Here is a 10,128-nt window from a genome sequence, read left to right as displayed (position 1 = left end):
CACACGTCCACAAAGGACTCATCCGAGGTCTTACGGGAGCCATGAGAGAGTGGACGGAGCCTTTTCAAACTCATATGGGGAAGGGTCATTCTTTGTGATGAGCCATTTCTCAGAATACAGAATTTCCAAGAATTTTTCACCCACTGCTGTTTTCTGGGAACACAGGGCTCAGGTAAAGTTCTACACATCAGGGGAAATCTGGAAACACCGTTCCGAGTCCTGACTTGGCTGTTAACTTCCACGAGGCCTACGGCATCCTCGTCACTAAAATGGTGAGGGGAGGGTGATTTGTTAAATCTATTTCATACCCCAATGTTTGAAGAGTCTCTGAGAGGGGCAGAGGGACTCTTGAGGAAAAGGGAGATGGCAAGTGAGGGCAGGGAGAGAGGTTCACAGTCACAAAGGGAGGAGAGGACAACAAAGAAAGACTGTGTCACAGAGAGGGGAGGAGAATGTCAGCAGGTACTCCTGAGATTTTTAGGGTCAGAGAAGAGGCACCAGGGGCTGGACTTGGTCTGCCCCTTTCCCTTTCACCCACATCAGAGACAGATCTCAGGTGTGCCTTATGTAACTGGATTTTGATCAGGGCTCGTTTGAAGACATCTGTAAAAGCCTTGCTTCTCCCCTACCCGCCAACTTAATATTTTCTCCCCCCGCTGTTCTTGCCAAGGACGCTTGGACTAAAGATTGAGACAGCTGACAGCTTGATCTGACTTGTCTGCTCCTGGCGAGATCCCAGCCTGCCATGAAGTGCTATCTCATCTTTGCACTCATGAGCGCAGCTGGTGAGTCTGGGGTCTTGTTGCTGCTTAGGCAGAGATGCGGTGGTGTGTGGGAGGGTCAGAGAGGGAGGTAGCTAGCCACAACTGAAGAGAGAGGAGTTGGTGGGCATTTCCTTCAAGTAACTGTTGATGCAAATGAAAGGAACCACTCTCGATGCACAGCTCACCCCACCAGCAGTCTCTCTGAGCTTCTCCGGTGCCTGTGAGCATGTTAGGATACGTCCCCTGCACTCTCCCAGGACCCTTGAGCGTGTGATTTCCTAGATTGCCGAGTCTCCTGGACAGACACCAGAAAAGCACATCTTCCCTTTCTCTGGGCAGATGGACTTTGGAGGAGTGAGTGCCCGAAAGGAAGGGGGGCTGGGTCAGGGGCTCTGAGAGCCTTGTGGCCCTATCCCAAGCTTTTCCACTCCTTTCACCACCAAAGTCAGGCAGTATTTAACTTTTTCCTTTCATTCCTGGCAAAAGTTAATTTAAACTATTATTTTTAAAGTAGTAAGTCTTTTTTTTTCATTTTTATAATACACAGCACTGCCCATCAGGGTTTTTGATCAGCCTCAGATAAGCCTTTGCATTAGTTTCATAGAACTTTAATATACCTCCATCTCAAGCAAAGACATGTGTCAGTTTTCTTCATGTGTAGAGCTCAGGTGACATGCATGATTGCCCTTTGATTTAAAAGAATATTTAAAAATAACTTGAAGACCTTGACATTGTCCTTGAAAACCTTAAGGTGGCAAAAACTAGTCAACTCTCACCTCTCGCCCTGTCTCTCCTTCTACCTGTGACCCCACTGATTCTTTAGGAGTCATTCCGGCCCAAGATTCTAACACTGAGAAGATGAACGTAGCAGAGGATTTTACTATTCCTTACATGGTCTATCTTCAGTCCTTCCCGGAACCCTGTGTGGGGTCTCTCATTCACCCTGAGTGGCTACTGACCACTGCTCACTGCCCCTTACCGTAAGTATCTGTTTGCTCTTGGGAGCCATGAGCTATTCGAACAAAATCAGGTCTGATGAGGCATCCCAGCAAGTTCTAATGGCATCCTAGGGAATTAGAAGCCCCAGGAAGAGAGAGGGTCATCTTCCCAACGGGGAAAATAATACACACTTGGGTGGTTTAGGAGGAGATGAAGAGGAAGCTGTCAGAAGACTTTCTCACAGAGAGTAAATAATATTCATTCATTCAACATACTTATTGAACATTTACTATATTCTAGGGACTGCTTAATGCACTGAAAAAACAGCAAGGGAACAAGACAGAAATTCGTTTTCCCTCATGGAGCTCACATTCTGGTAGAGGAAGTAAGGCCAAACAAATACATGTCCCCAAATAAAACATTAAAAAGAGTGCCAAGCTGAAAAATACAGGAATAAAGCAAGATATCTACTTTGCTTAGGGTGATCATGTCAGGCCTAGTTGAAGAGATGAGACCAACAGGAAGAGGGGGATGCAACCAAGTGAATAAATCCTGGGGAAAATTCCTGGCAGAGGGAATAGTGTACAGAGTCTCTGAAGCAGTAAAGATAATTGAGTGTTTGCCAAACTGAGAGACCAGCGCTGAGTGAGTGTAATGAGTAGGGGTGGGTGTTCACAGGCTGAGGTCCAAGTGTTAGCAGAAGCCATGCGATGCAGGTAACAGGAGAAGGGCAAAGGAGCTCTGCACGAGATGATGCTGTCCCTTACAAACCTCAGTGTCTCTGCTGTGTGTGAGAAACTGTTGTATGATTGGGACCTAGCCAGAGTTTCAGGAGTATATAAGGGTCATTTCTAACTCAGAACTCTTAGCCATCTGGTTGTTCAAGACAGTTTACTCAGACCCAGATTGAAGCCGTGCTCTGTGTGTTAATGAGAAATACAAAGGAAATAAAGACAGTTCATCCCCTCCAAGAACTGGAGCTGGTGAACTGGATGTTCTTCTCTCAGCCAGGCCTAATGCATGAACTGTTTCTGGTAGGCAGTGGCTCCTGTGCCTGTTACGTGACTGGACTCCTGACACTGGAAGCCTGTGGGTTTTTAATTTGTCCAGGAAATGTAATGGAAGATGGTAAATGGGAGTCCTGATAGACTACTAAGAGTCTTGTGAATCTATAATGAGTGTAGGCAGCACATGGTAAATACAATGATATGGGCCCAAGAGGAGCTGGGAAGGGCCTAAGAATATCCAGAAACAAAGGGTACAATATGCTTTGCTCAAGAGTTGCTTGAGACAGTGTAGTGCAGGCAACGACCTCTGCAATGATGCATTGTGGTGCCATCTCTGTTACCTCTTCATTCAGATCATCCATCATCACCATCACCACCATCACCACCATCATCACCATCATCACCATCACCACCATCATCACCACCATCATCACCACCATCATCACCATCATCACCATCACCACCATCACCACCATCATCACCATCACCACCATCACCACCATCATCACCATCATCACAACTAGATTGCACTGAGTATGTTCTAGGTGGCAGATACCATGTCAGGTTTTATGTCTATACATTGAGTCTAACACAACAGTCCTATAAACTATTATTATTACTATTTTACAGACCAAGGCCGGTCACTTGAGTTCTCAGGTCTAAGAGATAAAATTAAGATGATTGGAGGAGGTCACCTCTGACACTTCTTGCAATTCTGACGTTCTGTGACCCTGTTCTTTTCCAACTGCCTGCCTTCTTTCTTCCATAGTGTTAAAATCCGATTGGGAGTTTATCAACCCAACATCAAAAATAAGAAAGAGCAGGTGCGGAATTACTCAATGGTGGTGCCCCACCCTGAATTCAACGCAGGATCTCTGAACAATGACTTGGTGATGATAAAACTGTCTAAGGCTGCTGCACTCAACAACCAAGTGGGAACCATAGCCATAGCCATGGAACCCTTACCAGTTAATAATTCCTGCTTTATCCCAACCTGGACCTGGAGTAAATATAAAAACCGTAAGTGTTTTTTGACTCTGTGTTCTTCATCCTGAGAAGGTTTTGGCGCTGGGGAACATGTGGACGGATATACCTGAAGGAAACAGCTGCTATGAGGTAATGCTCTTGACCCTAGAGGGATTGCTGCAGGGCCTTACACTACCATTATACTCTCTTTCAGTATTATCAAAGGATGCTGGAACCACCACTTGATACCTGAAATGAACTGATAAAGCTAAATTTATTGCTTATTATAGAAGAGCAATGCTGAGCAGACAACAGTCTCAAGGAGCAGAGTACTAGGCTTATATGGGGTTTGTGGGAAGCTTTCCGTACAGGGTTTGGAAGACTTTCAGGGGCTTAGAAAGTTGACGTCATCTGTAGAGGCGTGGTTACCTGGGTGAGGTTGTTGTTGATTGGTTGGCACTCAGCATGTTTATTGGAGGCAAGTCTGATTTGCTGACTTTAAAAAGTGGCATTGATTGATTGGCTTGCCAAAGCCTGTTCACTGAGGCAAATTGTCATGGGTGTTAATCAGGTTTAAACCCTTCTCTGGTAGTTACAGAACAATTCATATGTTCTGTAAAAATAAAAAGTGGGAGACTGGGGCTTCCCTGCTGGCGCAGTGGTTGAGAGTCCGCCTGCCGATGCAGGGGACGCGGGTTCGGGCCACGGTCCCGGGGGATCCCACATGCCGCGGAGCAGCTGGGCCCGTGAGCCATGGCCTCTGAGCCTGCGCGTCCGGAGCCCGTGCTCCGCAACGGGAGAGGCCACAACAGTGAGAGGCCCGCGTACCAAAAAAAAAAAAAAGTGGGAGACTGTTTTGTCTATCAGTCTGTTTCGTGAAAACAAAAGTAGAAAGTGGGAACTTTTGTATGCTCAGTATTTGGCAACTTCATTTTCAATTTAGAAGCAACATTCCAGGGAATCTAAGTGAACATATTTTCTGAACAAATTGAAGATTTTAAGTCTTATTCAAAGTAACTGTATCACATTTTACAAAGTAATTCATTACATAGCATTTGAAAACAAAATAAAACTACATAACTGTTTTATCCCATAGGCTCTGCATGCCAGAATCATAGTGACAAACCAATTCTACAAGCTCTCTGGTGCCAGCCTCCCAATATGTATCGAGTTCATTATTTCAAGTAACTAGGTTACTTTCACCTAGCTTGTTCTTTGTATTTCAGTTCAATTTCCACAAAAACTTAAAACTGAACATAACTCATCTTGTTCTTTTCTGACTTGACATCTTCTGGTCTAATCTGCTTTAAGACGTTAGATTGGATATATATCAGAAAAATCCTTCTCTGTAAGTAACACTAGGCTTAGCCTGAGCAATCTCTGGTTAATTTTTTGTTTCCTTCCTCCTTGTTACTCTCTACCAGAGATTAAAATTATATAATGCCTTGGTTAGACTCCTTGCATCCTGAGGTTAACAGTATAGTAACAATTGCTATTAGTGAGATGGGCAATATTACTTCTTAGGGGAAAATATATATGTATATTTATACATATACACTCACATACACTTATAAATAATCCATTTATAAATTATCTCACTAAAAAAGCATGTTTAGACACATTAAAAATAGTTTTCTACCTTTATGATTAAATGTAAAGATGATGAAGTAGGTGCCAAAAATGAAGGTTTCTTGGGGACAATGGCTTTGTGTCTCTCTCTTCTCACAATCATTCATAATTTTCCTGTGGGTTTTTCAAGCTTTCTAAGTTATGCACGCTACAGAGAGAATTATAGATCTGATGATATCTGACGTAAGGCTCACATAATGCTCTGAATCCACTGCTCTGACACAGAGATACTGAACAGGGGACTCTAAGAAGGATGGAATGTCTGATACCTGCCATAAATATTCTCGGGTATTAATGTATTCACAAAATAGAGGCTGATCACAAGAGTATATGTGATAAGGAGAGTAACCCTGGACTTCATTTCTCTTCCCCACAGTTAGTGACCCTGACAAGCTGACTTGGATAAACCAATATACTCTCCCCCACGATGAGTGCCAGAATATGCAGGATGAAAGAATGGCAATAAACATCATGTGTGTGGGACAACCTCTAAAGAACTTATCTGAAAATAAGGTATCTTTCCCTTCCCCAGACAGGAAGATAGCAAGGGGTCCATGACAAGGAGAGGTGCCCATGGGAAACCAAATGGTGCCCAACAAGGAGGCCTGGAGCCCTTCTACTCTTTCTCCTCAGTCTCTGGATTTCTCATCAATTCCCCTGCCTTCCTTTAACAGTGGGAGAGATCCGGGGGTGGGGAGAGCCATTTGTCCTTTCTCCTCCTACTTGCTCTCAGTTTGGTCAAATTCAAACCAAGAGAGGTGAGCCCTGCCTGGATGTGAAGAGAGCTTTGTCACCTCTCAAGAAAAATGATTCCAGGCCGTGAGATGCTTCTGCTACTATAATGTGCCACTTCTTGCAATTAATTCTTGTTCCATGAGGACCAAGCACTATTGATCTCCTGTTCCCTCTCTCTGGCAGGAAGTCTCAGCAGCTCCAGCCGTCTGCGGTGGGAGGTTGCATGGCATCTTGACTTGGGCAAAAGGAAGTGTCACCCTGGGAAGTGAAGGATTCTTCACAGAAGTTAATCCTTATGCAAGATGGATCATAAACACCATTGAAAGCTACTGAGGCTCCTCTGTCCCTCCATCCCTTCAGTGCAGTAGCTTCTTGATTTCTACACTGGATCCACAGCTCTATCTTTCCTGTTCTTGAACAGAATTAATTAAAAACAAAAATGACACTAAAAACTTAGGTTGAGGCCCCTGATCTCTTTATCACATAAACTGTAAACATGATGAGAAATTTAGCAACATCCTCACCATTTGTTCATTCAAAAATTATTGAGGGCTTCCCTGGTGGCGCAGTGGTTGAGAGTCCACCTGCCGATGCAGGGGACACGGGTTCATGCCCCAGTCCGGGAAGATCCCACATGCCGCGGAGCGGCTGGGCCCGTGAGCCATGGCCGCTGAGCCTGTGCGTCCGGAGCCTGTGCTCTGCAACGGGAGAGGCCACAACAGTGAGAGGACCGCATACCGCAAAAAACAAAAACAAAAAGTAAATATAGAACTACCATACGACCCAGCAATCCCACTACTGGGCATATACCCTGAGAAAACCATAATTCAAAAAGAGTCATGTACCACAATGTTCATTGCAACTCTATTTACAATAGCCAGGACATGGAAGCAACTTAAGTGTCCATCGACAGATGAATGGATAAAGAAGATGTGGTACATATATACAATGGAATATTACTCAGCCATAAAAAGAAATGAAATTGAGTTATTTGTAGTGAGGTGGATGGACCTAGAGTCTGTCATACAGAGTGAAGTAAGTCAGAAAGAGAAAAACAAATACCGTATGCTAACACATATATATGGAATCTAAAAAAAAAAAAAAAAAGGTCATGAAGAACCTAGGGGCAAGATGGGAATAAAGACGCAGACCTACTAGAGAATGGACTTGAGGACACGGGGAAGGGGAAGGGGAAGCTTGGATGAAGTGAGAGAGTGGCATGGACATACATACACTACCAAATGTAAAATAGATAGCTAGTGGGAAGCAGCCACATAGCACAGGGAGATCAGCTCAGTGCTTTGTGACCACCTAGAGGGGTGGGATAGGGAGGGTGGGAGGGAGAGAGACACAAGAGGGAAGAGATATGGGGATATATGTATATGTTTAACTGATTCGCTTTGTTATAAAGCAGAAACTAACATACCATTGTAAAGCAATTATACTCCAATAAAGATGTTAAAAAAAAAAGATCTATTCTCTTAGAAAATTTCAAGTACACCATACAACAATATTAACTCTAGTCACCATGCTTTACATTAAACCTCCAGAACTTACTCATCTTACAACTGAAAGTTTGTATCCTTTCATCAACATACCCCTATATCCTCCACCCCCTAGTCCTTGGTAACCAGCATTCTACTGTCTGTTTCTATGCATTTGGCATTTTTAGATTTCACATTTAAGTGAGATAGTATTTGTCTTACTGTTTCTGGCTTATATCACCCAGTATAACATCCTCTAAAACAAGAAAAACGGAGCTGGAGGAATCAGGCTCCCTGACTTCAGACTACACTACAAAGCTATAGTCATCAAAAAAGTATGGTACTGGCACAAAAACAGAAACATAGATCAATAGAACAGGACAGAGAGTCCAGAGATAAACCCACACACCTATGGTCAACTAATCTATGACAAAGGAGGCAAGAATATACAACGAAGAAAAGACAGTCTCTTCAGTAAGTGGTGCTGGACAGCTACATGTGAAAGAATGAAATTAGAACACTCCCTAACACCATACACAAAAATAAACTTAAAATGGATTAAATACCTAAATGTAAGACCGGATACTATAAACCTCTTTGAGGAAAACACAGGCAGAACACTCTACGACATAAATCGAAGCAAGATCTTTTATGATCTACCTCCTAGAGTAATAAAAATAAACAAATGGGACCTAATTAAATTTAAAAGCTTTTGCACAGCAAAGGAAACCATAAACAAAACAAAATACATTATCTCAGTATGGGAGAAAATATTTGCAAACGAAGCGACTGATGAGGGAATAATCTCCAAAATATACAAACAGCTCATGCAGCTCAATAACATAAAAACAAACAACGCAATCGAAAAATGGGTGGAAGATCTAAATAGACATTTCTCCAAAGAAGACATACAGATGGCCAAAAAGCATATGAAAAGATGCTCAACGTCACTAATTATTAGAGAAATACAAATAAAAACTACGATGAGGTATCACCTCACACTGGTCAGAATAGCCATCATCAAAGAATCTACAAACAATAAAGGCTGGAGAGGGTGTAGAGAAAATGGAACCCTTCTACACTGTTGGTGGGAATGTAAATTGGTACAGCCACTATGAAGAACAGTATGGAGGTTCCTTATAAAAACTAAAAATAGAGCTACCATATGATCCAGCAATCCCCCTCCTGGGCATATACCCAGAGAAAACCATAATTCAAAAAGATACATGCACCCCAATGTTCATTGCAGAACTATTTACAGTAGCCAGGACATGGAAGCAACCTAAATGTCCATAAACAGAGGAAAGGATAAAGATGTGGTACATATATACAATGGAATATTACTCAGCCATAAAGTAGAATTAAATAATGCCATTTGCAGCAACATGGATGGACCTAGAGATTGTCATACTGAGCGAAGGAAGTCAGACAGAGAAAGACAAATATATGATATCGCTTATATGTGGAACCTAAAAAAATAGTACAAATGAACTTATTTACAAAGCGGAAATAGAATCACAGATGTAGAAAACAATCTATGGTTACCGGGGGTCGGGAAGGGGGAAAGGGATAAACTGGGAGATTCGGATCGACATATACACACTATTATATATCAAATAATAAGGAGCTACTGTATAGCACAGGGAACTCTACTCAATACTCTGCAATGACCTACATGGGAAAGTAATCTAAAAAAGAGTATATATGTATATATAACTGATTCACTTTTCTGTACAGCAGAAAGTAACAGGACATTGTAAATCAACTATACTCCAATTAAAAAAAATGTAGAATTTCCTTGTCCTTTGAGAGACAATTTGAGTTTTGGAAATAGGCGAAGTCCTACTGTTAAGCAGTATGTTTGATTCATCTGGGTATGTCACTTGAGTCAAAAAGAGATGTAACTTACAAAAAAGTGCAGTTTATTTTGATCCGGCTCATGAGGTAGTTAAGTAAGCATTTCCAAAAAAAAATTCCCAAAAGAAATGTGGAGCTATACAATTATTGCTGGGCTGGAAAATAAGGCAAAGAATCTCAATCATTTTCTTTTAAAGAATTAATATATTATTTTCAAATAAAGACACTCAAATAAACACACACCCAACTAAAACAAACAAAATCTTAAACTAAAATACTTCCTCCTAAAGAGGAATCTTTGGCAAGAAAACTAACATTTGTGGAGATACTACGTTGCTCTTGTTTTTCTCATTTTGTTGCAGATTGGAAACATTTTGTTATGGGTCTGCACAGTTCATAGTATGTGTGAACTACTGATATAAAGGAAATAACTTGAATTAGGAATGAAGAGACTTAGTTTCAAATCCTAGTTTTATGGGTTTAAGAAAACCACTTTTTGAGTGATTTTAAATGAAAAATTAGGCTTAGAGCTCACTAAATTCCTTCAAACTCTCAGGATAGGAGAGACCTTGTTTAAGGGTACAAACTTGCAACTAGTAGATAAATAAGTTCTGGAAATCTAATACACAGTATAGTGAATATAAATAACAATATTGTATTATAATCAAACTTGCTGAGGGACTAGATCTTAATTTTTCCCACCACAAAAAAGAAATGATAATTATGTGAGGTGGTAGAGGTGAACTG

The 10,128-nt window shown here is 41.7% G+C and overlaps 1 protein-coding gene across 1 annotated transcript; it reads left to right on the top strand.

Annotated features, from left to right (window-relative positions):
- The first annotated feature begins 745 nt into the window (after window positions 1–745).
- On the top strand, window positions 746–6,373 carry PRSS58 (serine protease 58). Its single transcript, XM_060020032.1, has 5 exons — window positions 746–785; window positions 1,588–1,744; window positions 3,480–3,730; window positions 5,682–5,818; window positions 6,224–6,373. Exons 1-5 carry the CDS (start codon window positions 746–748, stop codon window positions 6,371–6,373), a joined length of 735 nt encoding a protein of 244 aa, XP_059876015.1.
- The last annotated feature ends 3,755 nt before the right edge of the window (window positions 6,374–10,128 follow it).

Source organism: Delphinus delphis, chromosome 9 (genome assembly GCF_949987515.2).
Source record: "Delphinus delphis chromosome 9, mDelDel1.2, whole genome shotgun sequence".
NCBI lineage: Eukaryota > Metazoa > Chordata > Mammalia > Artiodactyla > Delphinidae > Delphinus > Delphinus delphis.
Note: the sequence above shows the minus strand (reverse complement) of the source record. Positions and strands in the feature narration are given on the sequence as shown.